The sequence below is a fragment of the Toxorhynchites rutilus genome, chromosome 3 (assembly GCF_029784135.1).
Source record: "Toxorhynchites rutilus septentrionalis strain SRP chromosome 3, ASM2978413v1, whole genome shotgun sequence".
NCBI classification, from domain to species: Eukaryota; Metazoa; Arthropoda; class Insecta; order Diptera; family Culicidae; genus Toxorhynchites; species Toxorhynchites rutilus.
The window spans coordinates 57,164,501-57,179,210 of NC_073746.1; the positions used below are offsets into that span (position 1 = coordinate 57,164,501).

The 14,710-nt window shown below is 41.1% G+C and overlaps 1 protein-coding gene across 3 annotated transcripts in view; it reads left to right on the forward strand.

Moving 5' to 3' along the window:
• Nucleotides 1–14,710, forward strand: part of LOC129775400 (fibrinogen alpha chain) — a 396,109-nt gene that overhangs the window by 354,612 nt on the left and 26,787 nt on the right. For all 3 annotated transcript variants that reach the window (XM_055780118.1, XM_055780117.1, XM_055780119.1), the window contains exons 3-4: nucleotides 12,031–13,008; nucleotides 13,074–13,362. In XM_055780118.1, the coding sequence (XP_055636093.1) occupies nucleotides 12,031–13,008; nucleotides 13,074–13,362 (1,267 nt within the window). The remainder of the gene's footprint in view (nucleotides 1–12,030; nucleotides 13,009–13,073; nucleotides 13,363–14,710) is intronic.

The following is a 14,710-nucleotide window of genomic DNA, read 5'->3' on the forward strand; positions in this document are numbered from 1 at the left end:
TTTCAATTTTATTGTTTACCTATTTCCACTAGATATCTCGTGAACGTGAACCTTGCCTGATAAATAATTTCTTGTTTTTTGATAAAAAAAAAATATGAGGAATATGCCGAAGATGCCGTCACCGTCTGTATTTGATAGGATGCCAAATAAAAAAAAACATTGAGAGGATTGAAGAACACACTATACATGAACCAATCACGGGTGCCAATTAAGGCATCATAACATGCAGATAATGTATATAAAAATGTGCTTGCACGTATTGGGTGTACCGGTAAGTTTCTTCGGTTTTACAACAGATGGCTTAACTTGATTATTATTCTAGTGAATCGAATTTCCAGACATGCGTTGGAAAGCTACTGTCATTGCACGTCTTTTTTAGTATATGTCAAAAAGTTGAAGCGTAAACACCATAGTTTTCTGCCACTTCGAATATGTCGAATTTCGTTCCAACTTCAATATGAAGAAAAAAAAGCTGCAGAAAGTCGTCGCATCACTTGGAGTAGCTCAGCAAACCATATTCGGTCGATTAAAAGTAATGGGAATGGCCCGAAAGATAGGACATTGGGTACCGTATGGATTGAAGCCACGAGACGTCGAACGCCGTTTTTTCACGTGCGAACTGTTCCAACGGTATAAAAGAAAGGGTTTTCGAATTATTTCTGGGGATGAAAAGTGGCTCCTTACGACAATTCTAAACGTCGGGCAACGTATGGATACCCCGGTCATGCATCCGAGTTTTGTTGCAAGATGCGTTTCGATGGAGCATTTAGAAAAGTGCAACTGTTCACCAAATGCGACATTTACCCTTCATCAACACTCAGCTGTAATTTATCCGAAAGAGGAATTGAGTAGGCGAGAAAAGCAAACATCGTCAAAAAGCTTTGTCCCTTGATGCCTGAAGAAAAAATACACTACATATTAGGCTTGTAATGAACAATTAAATTGATGAGTTTGAACTGTTTAGTTCTAATCTTTATAATGCTATATATGAGAACAGCAATATGCTTCAATCTAGGATAATTTTTACCTTTATGATTAGTTTGATTTTATGAATTCCATGTACACAATTTTATGAGCTTCTTAGTATATGATTTGTAGTTCTGAAACAAAATTGCTACGGCAGCTATGCTGTCTATTTGGTGTGGTGTACTATAAGCTGCTAAAACCGAATGAAACCATTACGGGGGACCTCTACCGACGACAATTAATGCTTTTGAGCCGTGCACTGAAGGAAAAAAGGCCACTAACGAGCAAAGACACGAAAAATTATTTTTCCAGCACAACATTTTTCCAGCTCGGCCGCATGTCGCGAAATCGGAAAAAACATACTTAGAAACGCTGAAATGAGAGGTCCTATCTCATCCGCCGTATTCTCCAGACATTGCTCCGTCCGATTACTACCTTTTTCGATCGATGCAACATGACCAGCACTTCTCCAAGTTTGATGAAGTCAAAAATTGGATCGATTCGTGGCTAGCCGACAAACTGGCCGACTATTTCCGCAAAGGGATCCGTGAATTTCCAGAAAGATGGGAAAAAGTTGTGACTAGCGATGGGCAATACTTTGAATATTAAATTTGTAACCATTTTTACAGAATAAAGCATTAATTTTTGAAAAAAAAACCAAGAAACTTACCGGTACCCTTATTATATAAAAATGTATATAAAAAATAAAAAGACGCGTGAATCTATTATACTTTATTGATTTTTCTTAAATCTATAATTTGCGATAGAAAGATTCGCATTCGATAACCTAAGCTGAAAGATTTGAAATAAAGAAAACAAAAGAAACACCGAAAAATTCACACGATTTCCACGAGAAACACTGTTAGCTGCAAATGTAACTGGTAATCTCCATACGAACGCCATATTTTGCCAAGTTGAAATGATACATCAACTCGTTGAATATTTTTCCCGCAGAAAATATGGTTATTTCCCATATGTCGTTCAGAGACGCGAGCAGTAATAGCAATGATTCAAGCTGATTCGCATGCGTCTCCCGCGACTTTTCTTGTCGCGCATTCAAATTTAATAGTTTCCGGTGTGATCAAATTTACATTCCTAATATAAAAACTGTGTTATGCTAATTGAATGTTGTACTCATTCACATATTTCCCAGCGTCTGAGAAATGTCAGACCCGAGATCGGACCGACACGAGATCGATGTTTTGACAAATTTGATTCAGGTTGTATTCAGTATTCGTTCACCGATTTTTGGGGTCATTCTGCGCTAGGTCGCTGGAATGTCATAGATAGCCTCAATCCACGCGAGCTCTTAATGCCCCCGTAGGGTAACGCAATAATTAGCATTCAATAAAGTTACACCAGCGCCACTGGGTGAGAGCCTCGCTTGAATCAACTCAATCAAGCAATTAATTAATCACTGTCGCGCTAGTAGAAAGTCACTGTGGATGGCTGCAAAACCCCGGATGGCTCTCGCATGGCTCTCATGGTTGGTACTTTTTGCAGGTGACAAAACCCAAATCTTGTTATGGATAACCATTGTTTCGTCAACCTGTCAGCCTAAACTCACCAAAGCTATACCAAACTCGATTCATTAATTGATTAGATAATTGATTGGAGCGTTTCTCACACAGCGTGATGGTGCCGATGTCGCTTCCAATTAAGATGGTTTGTGAAATTTCGATGCTCCTCCGATGGTTTATGGGGCCTGAGACTGAGTGAAAGGTGTGGCTGTAGTGGCCATGTGATTAATGGCGGCGCACTAGGCTTGGTGCGTGTTTTGGGTTCGATTCCTCTTTGAGGAAGAGAACTGGTACTCGGTAATATTTAATAAGCTAAAAACAATGCGAAATAGAGAGGACACAGTTCCTTCGAGGAACGTAAATGCAAGAACGAATGATGGTGAATAAGAAGGAGGCAAGTGAAAGGTGCCGCCATCCAAGTGTGGAACCGATTTGGCTGTTGACTGATGATGACTGCTACGGTATATGAGCTTTTTTTGTCCATATAGGGAAACTGTGGGTAAGATGCGCTGTCGGGGTAAAACGTGCCACCATGATAGTCATAGAAACCAAATATAGCAACCAAGTATAGCAAAAATTATTAAATGTATATGAGCCCAGAAAATCTTAACTTGAGTTATATTATCAATATTTTGATGATTTTATTTCAACTGACTACTTGTCAAAAATAAGTTTCAAGCATCAGATGCCGCTAACGCATGAATTTCACACGAGTCAAAACATGTTTTTTGACAAAATGGCGTCTGAAGAAAATGCTATTTTAGCGTTTTTCTTACGTTTTCCATTTTTTTTAAACAGTAACATTAAAAAATCATATTTTTTACTGGTTCATACGATAGAGAGAGATACAGAATGTATTCATTTTAATTTGACATAAATCGGTTCAGTAGAACTCGAGATATCGTGTACGCCAGTTTAAAAAAAACTAGTTTCGAGAAAAACGCGTTTGAAGTTAATTATTATATCGCATCACTAAAATGGCTATAGCTCGAAAAATAATGAGATATTCGAAAAGTCCATTCTAGAATGCATTCTTGAATACCTAAATTTCAGAAAGAAAAAAAAAGATTTTTTTCAGATTTCTAGACCAGAACACAGTAACGTCTCGATTATATCACGTTTAAAAAAATCGCTTGATATAATGTAAACGTGATATATTCGAAAAAGGTTTTTTTTTGGAATGAAAAAGAGTTTCTCGCCAGTGTGTATAATTTAGACATTTTTCCCTTGTGACATGCAAAATATATAGAAAAACTTTTATTACATTATTTATCACATGAGCTTTAATACAACATGTTATTATACAATTCAGCATAACATATCGAGATTATTGCAAAGCTTTTCTCACAGCAATTTCTCGAGTATTTCTTTAAAACAGTATACGAGCTAGAAAAACGATTTTTTCTGCGCACTCAATCTTATAACTCGAATTATTTACTGTCATTCATTACCTTCTGCTGATGTTATTCGATCACATATTTCAGAATTGTTATTTCTCGTTGATGTCTGTATGCATTTCATATACCTTAAAATCAATATCTCCAGTCCTTCTTAATTCCCCATTCTCTATACTGATATAATGGGACACATTGTTTCTTCTTCGAGTTCCGGTGTGACTATTTGAGTCTCAGAGTATTTGTTGACTGTACCACACCTACTATCACCTATTATCTAAACGGCACGGGTCGTACATCTCATTCCAAACAATCAAAGAGAAAGATGCTCATAATCATCCATAGTTGTTAATTATGATTTTATGAAAATAGTACGTGAGCTTTTCGAAAGCAATACGCAATATTCGCTACAAATCTCACAGTAAAAAAACTTTTCGCAAGTTCCGTGAATACGGCTCATCTTTGATGGCGACATATTAGGCTGTCAAAAAAGTCCTGCGGTATTTTTTTTTTTAATTTTCATTTGTTCATAAAATTAGTTACAATCATCTGTTTTAAGCCATTGCTTCGCCAACTCGCAAGCAGATCGGTCGAACCTATATTTGATCCGATACAGGTGTTTTTTTTACATCCGTTTCTAGTGTGTATTTTTTCATCTGGTGCGCTGCGAGTGAGTAAAGCTCATTAAAAGTGGTGCGCTATCGAGACAATCCGGCAGCAAGTCACATCATCACACACGCTACACAGCAGCGGGGCAAGTAGAAGTTTATTTTCCTCTTACCTCTTCCATCATTCTGTATAGCTTCTGTGCTCGATTTATACCATTGTTTATCTTTGTGTTTATCATATCGGCAAGCGTTGGCATTAGGGGTGTTCATTTCTTACATCACCGTTGAACATTTATTGGAACTTTTTTCATTTTCAAATTACACATAATAACAAAAATTTAAATAAATAAAATTTTCAACAATAACTAATATAGAAATATAATTTCTTTTACTAATTTATATTTTCCAAATTATTATATTCTGTTCATATCGAACAGTTGTCTACTTCTTCGTTTTTATTAATATGGCAGAGGGCGGGGAGGATCCCCCACCCACGCCAAAGAATAACTCAGATAATGAACCTCCTCCTGAAGAGCAGGAGGATGAAACAGAAGATGAGGAGGAAAATTCTGTGTACGAAATAGAAAGCTCTGAAGATGAGGAAAAAGACGAGAAGCAGGATTTTCGTCTAAAAGAATACCCTGATGGCGCCAAAGGCCCATTTATCGTATACTTTAGACGAAAATCCAAACCTCTTAACGTCATTCGCATCTCAAAAGAGTTGACACAGAAATTTTCCGAAGTTACCGAGATTACTCGGATGGGGCCAGACAAATTACGAGTTGTCGTCTCCAGCAGAACCCAAGCGAATGAAATAACGCGCTGTGATCTCTTTGCGATCGAGTATCGCGTATACGTACCCTGTTGCAACGTTGAAATAGACGGTGTAATAAACGAAAAGGGTTTGACTCGAAAAGAGATACTCGATGGTGTCGGTCGCTTCAAGAACTCTTCACTTAAAAGTGTGAAGATTCTTGCATGCGATCGACTGAAATCTGTGTCACTTAAAAATGACAAAAGAGTTCTCAATCGGACAAACTCTTTTCGTGTGACATTTGAGGGTTCCGCCCTTCCAAACTACGTTGCAATAGGTGCACTTCGTTTACCTGTTCGGTTGTTTGTACCCCGGGTAATGAAATGCAACAAATGTATGCAACTCGGTCACACGGCCGCCTATTGTTGCAACAAAAAACGTTGCGCAGATTGTGGAGAGAGCCATGATGAGAATCCTTGCCCGAAAGAGCGCAAGTGTCTTCATTGCGGCGGGACTCCTCATGATCTTACTCAATGCCCGGTGTACATACAACGAGGGGAAAAAATCAAGCGTTCCTTAAAAGAACGTTCCAAGCGGACTTATGCAGAAATGCTTAAGAGTCCCGTTCCAACGACTCAGGACAATCCCTACTCCATTCTGCAGAACGACGAGCCTGTTGCTGACGCTCCCAATGCAGGAAGTTCCGGTACATCGCAGGGTGCCATCAGGAAAAGAAAAATTACTTCTTTTCCATCACTCCCCAGAAAGAAAACCGAAACTTCCCAAGTTGGAATGAAAACTCGAATCGAACGTGCTGAGAATAGACCGAAGCAAGTACCTCCTGGTTTAAGCGGTTCTTCTACGCACCAGGGGTCCTCAGCACTTCCCGGAGCAGCACCCAACACGTCTGCTCCTTTTTCGCGGTCGAGGCAACAGCCACAATCTGGCTTGCTTGCGCTTTCTGACCTGGTGGACAACATTTTAAATGCTTTAAATATAAACGACCTTCTTAAAAGCATAGTATTATGTTTGCTTCCGATTGTGAGAACATTTTTGAAAGAAAAATGTGGTTTTTGGCAGCGTTCATTTCCCTCGATACCTGATTCAGGGCAAGAGGTCAAGGATTTGACCACTGTAATACAGTGGAATTGCAGAAGCATCATTCCTAAACTAAACTGGTGGGACAGGGAGTGTTCAAAGGTCTACCTTGAAAAATCATCCGCTTTCAAAAAATTCAGGAAAACTGGATTAGTGGAATGGTTTCTAAAGTACCAAGCTCTAGAAGCCAAACTAAAAGGTTTGATTAAAGCAAAAAAGCGTGGATATTGGCGGAAGTTCGTCAATGGTTTGTCAAGGGAGACCGCTATGAGCACTCTTTGGAATACGGCTAGGAAAATGCGTGGCTGGAACCATACAAACGAAAGTGAGGAATACTCTGACCGTTGGATTTTTAACTTTGCAAGGAAGGTTTGCCCCGACACCGTTCCTGCACAAAACGTCGTACGCGACATTCCACTTCAAAGCGATTATGAGAATTTTTCGATGGTGGAATTCTCAATTGCCCTTCTCTCATGTAACAATTCAGCTCCGGGGTCGGACAAGATTAAATTCAACTTGTTGAAGAATCTTCCCGACTTGGCAAAACAGCGTTTGCTGAACTTGTTCAACAAGTTTCTGGAGCTGAATATTGTCCCGCATGACTGGAGACAAGTGAGAGTGATAGCCATACGGAAACCCAACAAGCCGGCTAGCGATCACAACTCGTATAGGCCGATTTCAATGTTATCCTGTATTCGTAAATTGTTAGAGAAAATGATTCTACTTCGTTTGGACAAGTGGGTCGAAACGAACAATTTGCTGTCAAATACGCAGTTTGGCTTCCGCCGAGGTAAAGGGACAAATGATTGTCTCGCGCTGCTATCTTCTGAAATCCAAATCGCATTTGCTCGCAAAGAACAAATGACTTCCGTTTTTCTCGATATCAAAGGGGCATTTGATTCAGTTTCCATGGAAATTCTCTCAGAGAAGCTTCATAATCGTGGACTTTCACCAATTCTCAATAATTTCCTGTACAATTTACTGTCAGAAAAGCACATGATTTTCTCTCATGGCAGCTCGAAATCTTCTCGTTACAGTTTTATGGGCCTACCACAAGGCTCCTGCCTAAGCCCCCTCTTGTACAGTTTTTACGTCAATGATATGGATGATTGTCTAACTAGAGACTGCACGTTGAGACAACTTGCAGACGATGGAGTTATTTCTATCACGGGTACTAATCCCGTCGTTCTGCAAAGTCGTTGCAAGATACCCTGAACAATCTGTTCACGTGGGCCCTCAAGCTGGGTATCGAATTCTCTACGGAGAAAACTGAAATGGTCGTTTTTTCTAGGAAGCACGAACCCGCCCAATTCCAGCTTCACCTATCCGGCAAAACGATCCAACACTCTATGTTTTTCAAATACCTGGGTGTATATTTTGATTCTAAGTGTACCTGGGGGAGACACATTGCGTATTTGAAACAGAAATGCCAGCAAAGAATCAATTTTCTCCAAACAATTACCGGAACATGGTGGGGTGCCCATCCAGGAGACCTCATTCAGTTGTACAAAACAACGATATTATCAGTGTTAGAATATGGCAGTTTTTGCTTCCGATCAGCTGCCAGGATTCATATTCTCAAGCTGGAGAGAATACAATATCGTTGCTTGCGTATAGCCATGGGGTGTTTGCATTCGACACATACGATGAGTCTCGAAGTTTTGGCAGGAGTACCCCCGCTTACTCTTCGGTTCACAGAATTATCCTACAGATTTCTCACCCGTTGCAAGATCATGAATCCATTGGTGATTGATAACTTCGAAAATCTACTCCAACTGACTCCTCAGTCAAGTTTTATGTCTATATACCATGAGTACCTTACCCACGACGTGCACCCTTCACCAGGCATCTCCAACCAAGTTTGCTTCCCATACTTCTGCAATTCCTCTGTCATTTTTGATCTGTCCATGCGACAAAAAATCCATGGAATACCAGATCACCTACGCTCCGATTCTATTCCGCCGATATTTTCGGCAGAATATGGGAAAGTTAGATCTGATAAAATGTTCTTTACTGACGGTTCATTCATAAACGGGTCCACTGGCTTCGGCATCTTCAATGAAAATTCCAGTGCCTCTTTCAAACTCAAAGATCCTTGTTCCGTGTATGTCGCTGAACTGGGTGCGATATATTACGCATTAGGGATCATTGAAACATTGCCCATCGACCACTATTTTATTTTTTCAGACAGTCTCAGCTCAATAGAGGCAATCCGCTCAATGAAAGTTGATAAATGCTCATCTTATTTCCTAACAAGAATAAGACAACTATTGAGTGTTTTGGTCGAAAAATTATTCAAGATTACCTTAGCATGGGTTCCCTCTCATTGCTCGATTCCGGGGAATGAGAAAGCGGACTCGCTAGCTAAGGTGGGCGCTTTAGAAGGCACACTTTTTGAAAGGCAAATTGCTTATAATGAATTTTTCCACATTCCTCGTCAGAATACGCTCGTAAGTTGGCAGCGCATGTGGAGTGAAGATGAGTTCGGTCGTTGGTTACACACGATTATCCCTAAGGTCTCGACGAGTGCATGGTTCAAGGGATTGAATGTAGGTCGTGATTTCATTCGCGTGATATCTCAGCTTATGTCCAATCACTACAACCTAAACGCGCATCTCTATCGCATTGGGCTCGCAGCAAACGATCTTTGTGATTGTGGCGATGGCTACCACGACATCGAGCATGTTGTCTAGTCGTGTATCCGGTTCCATGCTGCTCGCTCTAAGCTCTCTAGAGTACTGAGAGCACAAGGCAGACAATCGGATATCCCCGTCCGGGATATCTTAGGTAGCCGTGATCCTGATCTTCTGCTTCATCTATACCTGTTCCTCAGAAACGCCGATGTCAACGTTTAATGATGTTTCCTTCGTTGTGTCCCCGTTTCATATCCCTCCTATCCAAACGATAAACTTTTACTTAGTCGCGGCAATACATACACACACTCTTTACAGATACACGGGCCAAAGGTTGTGCAGTCCACTGATCATTCAACAAGAGCCAAAGGTTGTACCGCTTATGACAACTCTACACGAGCTGATGATTGCGCCGGCTAGTGATCCTAGCCTAGTATCCCGTGTCGGGCACACGTACAGAGCATCGAAGACTGCAACATACCAATTATGAGAACACTTGTAATACTAACCTCGAGCCAACCGCGAGTAATCGGTTACATATTACTAACATAGTTGTAAGCAAACATTGTAGAAAAATTGAACTCCCGGCCCCGTTAGGCTGACGCCATATGAGCCTTAATAAAAATATATGTTTTGGATAAAAAAAAAAAAAAAATCTGTTTTAAGTCAAATATGCGCCGTTTTGTTCGATGACTTGTTCCCAACGAGATGCAAACTTCATAATACCCCTATTATAGAAGCTCGCTTTCTTATTGGCAAAAAACTTGGATAGCCAATTTTCACAGGCCTCTTTTGTGGCTAACTTCTGACCACCTAGCTCGTTCGCCATGGACAAAAACAAGTGGTAGTCACTTGGTGCAAGGACTATACGGCGGAAGCAAAAGAACCTCCCATCCGAGCTCCCGGAGCATCTGGCGCGTCACCAAAGAAGTGTGTGGCCTGGCGTTGTCCTGATGGAAGACAATGCGGCCTCTGTTTATCAAAGATGGCCTCTTCTTCATGAGTGCTACCTTCAAGCGGTCCAGTTGTTGGCAGTACAGGTCCGAATTGAGCGTTTGGCCATAGGGAAGCAGCTCATAATAGATTATTCCTTGACAATCCCACCAAACACACAGCAGAACCTTCCTGGCCGTTAATGAGGGCTTGGCCACCGTCAGAGCCGCTTCAGCGGGCTTCGACCACGACCGTTTGCGCTTCACGTTGTCGTAAGTGACCCACTTTTCATCGCCAGTCACCATCCGCTTCAGAAACGGGTCGATTTTGTTGCGATTCAGCAGCGATTCACATGCGTCGATACGGTCAAAGATGTTTTTTTGCGTCAACGTGTGTGGCACCCATACATCGAGCTTCTTTGTGAATCCAAGCTTCTTCAAATGGTTAATAACGGTTTGATGACTTATCCCCAGCTCTTGATGACCGGCTGCTACTATGCTAATTCGGCGATTTTGTCGCAATTTTCGACGACAGGCCTTCCGGAGCGTGGCGCATCTTCGACGACCTCTACACCAGAACGAAAACGTTGAAACCATCGTTGTGCGGTGGAAATGGAAACTGTATCGGGTCCATAAACTGCACAAATTTTATTGGCAGCTTGAGATGCATTTTTGCCTTTGTCATAGTAGTCCTGTAAAATATGTTGGATTTTCTCTCTATTTGGCTCCATATTTGCGACACTATAACTCACGAACGACTTAACCAAACAAAGCACTGTCAAGGACTATATTATAGCGCGCAAAAATACCTTTCCAACAAGCCATAGTATGACTCGATACAATGAATGCAACTAGAACTACGCGCTTACAACGACACCTCGCGGAAATACCGCAGGACTTTTTTGACAGCCTAATATATATCATACAAGATAATGTTGTTCCTCAAACTTAACAAGATCGGGCCGGAGATAAGTATTATATTGGGATAGTTCAGTTATGACCAGGAAAACTTTGGCAGAGATTCCTGTACATTTATTACGGATATTTTTTTATTCTGATAAACTAACAAAAATCAGGATTATTTCTATCAGGCAAAATTGTCACGATATCAGGGAACGTGCCAAAAAGTCTGGGAAAATCAGGAAAATTGATATCCTTGGTTAGAACACATACAATATTTGATATGAAAAAGTAGATTTTCATTTACAATTTTTTTAATTGTGCTTATGTCTCTTTGAAATGCGCTATCTTTTCACTGTACAACAACAGATTACGAAGCTCAATTTCATCAACGGGAAGAAATGAATTCCATTTGGACAAACTTCTTTCTACAGAACGAATGGAAAATTACAAATTTAACAATTTTCTTTCAACATTTTCCACGTTTTCTCATCGCATCATTCTAATTTAAACGAAGATGAACACATCGAAAGAAAAGTTCAAATATGACGATCAGTACTTCTGTGAAAAGTTATACATACGAGACGTTTATACATAATTCTATGTATTGGTTTAATCAACATGACTATATTATCGTTGTAAAAATCTTTCAAGTATGCAGAAATAAATATTTTTTTCCAGACAGGTTTCCCTATGGTGGGCGGCTTTCCCCAAGTTCCCCTAATTTTGCCTTCTGTTCTACATTCGTCCATTCGATATTCTCGAATAAGATAGTTGTAAGAAATGCTGCCCAGAATTAATTGTTGATAATAACACTGGCGCATTTGAAGACTACCGGCTCTCAAAAAAATCCTCGCAAATTAAATTCCCTTCAATTTTTGAAGAATATAAAAAAGTTAAAATCGAATTATTTAAAACAAAAAGGCAGCCGATAAACGAAACACTTTAATCGTCCACAATTAAGTAAAAAGAAAAGTCTCGTATCGAGAAATCGGTGCGGAAGCTCACAATTTCTCGGCTGTCCTTCTGCGGTGGGAAATAAATAATCGAACTCACTTCAACACAGCCGACGGTGTTCAAAGTGAAGCCGAAATCGCGGAGATAAGTCTTGGGCATGTCCTTCATGAGCGCTTTCTTGAAAAAAAAAACAAATATGTTTTAATTACAGAGTGATGGACAACAAAACTAATGGGTCATTTTTTTCTTTCTCTTCATTCTCAACCAGGGAACAGCAGCTGTTGAATGTGTTCGAGGTTGTGGTATCGACGCTGGAGGGGAAGCTCCAGCGGATAGACAACCTGGACAAAGCCGTGGAGCACCTGATGCGCCGCGTGGAATCACTAGACAACAAGATGGCCGATAACATCCACAAGACCGATTCGGTTATCTCGAAGCTGCGGACGTTGGACAGTAAGCTGTCCAACGATGATGACAGGCCGAACAGTGTGAGAACGGCAAAATCCACCAACACCCTGGACAGCCGGCTGGTTTCATTAGATCAGAAAGTCAGCGATATCGATAATAAGCTGAACGGGTTGAAAAATCAGATCGACAGTAATTTTCTGCCGGTGGATGACATAAACGCGGAAGCGAGTGAAAGAAAGACGGTCAGTATGAACGTCGCAGAAATCACCAAGGCTATGCACTCGGAGGTTATGGTACACATTACGAAAGAGCTTGGACAGCTGAGATCGATCACGGACGGAATCGATAAAAAGCTCCAGTTCCATATAAACATTGTGTCGGAGAATCTGGGCAAAACACTCAACCTGTTGAATGACGTACACGATGCAGTGGTTGATCACAACATCAATTTCAACTACAACACAACTTCGACGCTGCCACCGTTCGTGAAGGCAAGCAAGATTGATATACTGGTGAAACAAATTCGACCGATCATGTCCGTGTCGGAGAAGATGGATGAAGTGTGGGACGTTGTTGTTGGAACGAAGAGTTCCGTTGATGATTTAGTGCCCAAATCGGATGCACTGTTAACCCAGAATCAGCGCCAGGAACGAGCGATCGGTGAAATTCATCATGATCTCAAAACCAAAACTAATCTGATCATCAACAATCTGGATATGGTGGAAAAGCGACTCAAAAAGCAAGAGGATGATGTGGCAGTGTTGGCACAGCGACCTGTTCCGGCGGAGCTGCTGATGGATCCAACAATCGATCGGCTAGTGGAATACGACCCAAACAGGTGAGATTTGCTTCTTGATACTTTTATCTCTACAAATACTCAAATGTTTCGAATTTCGAATGAAGGTACTCGATCGTTGAGGATTTCACGGAAGCACTGCCAACGACGACCTACCCCACGGTGTCATCCTCCTCCTCGACGGCAAGCACGAGTAGTAGCAGCAGTACCACTGCGAGCAATGTGAACTTCACCAGCACAACTTCGTCAGCAGCGGGAACCTCCGCCCAAACAGCGCAAGCTGGAGGTAAAAATGTTTCCCGCAAAGGTGGTATCATCTTTCCCAGCGTGAAGAACAAGCCCTCGGTACTGAACAACACCTTTGCCGGAGAAAATCTTCTTTTCAAGGATATCAAAGTATGTATCATACACATTTGCTTTCGTAGGCGAGTTTCGCGACTTAGACATGGACTGTCCCATATTGAGTGTGACTGTTAGCTTTTTGCGCCACCAATCGATTCGCATTGAATACGGTCGAAAGACCTCCAACGAACCGATTGACAATTACTCCAATTATTTAAAAGCTCACGACAGCACCGCTACTGCGTCATCTCACCCCAGGCCTGACCGCTCGCTGAACCTACGATCTAATGAATCTGAACGATCGCTATCGTATCACGAACACCTCGGGGCGGGCAATGTTTTGCTACTGGGTCAGCACCTGACAATACTCTGAACTGGGCGTGGAGGTAAACTTGCGTAATTTTTGCTCGAATTCGATCGCGATTGTCCTATTGCGAGGGTCAAAACTCTTTTTTTTTCTCCACTTCATCGTGATATCTACGGTCATTTTATGCTCAGCTTCCCCGAATCGGAACATGCTCACCCATAAAACATTTAACACAAATCCTCCGATTGATGATGCGTTTAGTGCTCCTTCGATCATAAATCAATTGCATGCCTTAACGCTTCTGTGTTTAATGAAAGGGAAAAAGCGCCAGACACGGATGCATCGCAACATGTTCAACTTTCGAGCGCGAGAATTTACGACTTTGTAACTTCGCCCAATAATAAAAACACGCCGAAGTGAACCCAATTAATGTAATTTGATGTATGCTAAAACCATATTATCTTTTCTCTCTCTCCGTCCCCGCAACCCTCCGAGGGCTGCATTGCGAAACAGAGAGAAAACTAATGGCTTGCATAACCCTAGCATAGACCTAAACGCCACGCCACAATCACAGCACCTTACTCTCCTCTTTTGTACTGCCCCTAACCTGAACATCTGAGGTCTATAAAGCGTGTGTGAAAAAAATATTAATGCTGACACGCATAACTTATGATAGCGCTTTTTTCTATACCCTTGTTATCAAAACAAAAGCGCCTGCGTCGGGAGGGAGATAATTTACACAACGCTTCATAATTCAGTCAAGATGTTGGCACACTTGTTTTTGCACTGTGGGTTCTCTCCGAAATAGCACACATTTTTCCGTTTGTGTGATCACGAAAACATTGTTGCATGTGGGCATTCAAATTGCGAACATAAGTTTCAACTCATTTTCATCTCTCGATCCTACAACTTTATCTTGATATTTTATTGTGAATGAAGGCTGGCTAAAGGTGAATTTGCATGAGCAAAGTGATCTGTGATTCATGATTGGAATGTTGTAGAGAACCTATCAATGACTGAAAACAACGAGCTTTCTCCTTGAACGGGTTACCTTAATACTGAATTCTTGTGAACTATTTTATGTTTTCTTGAAGG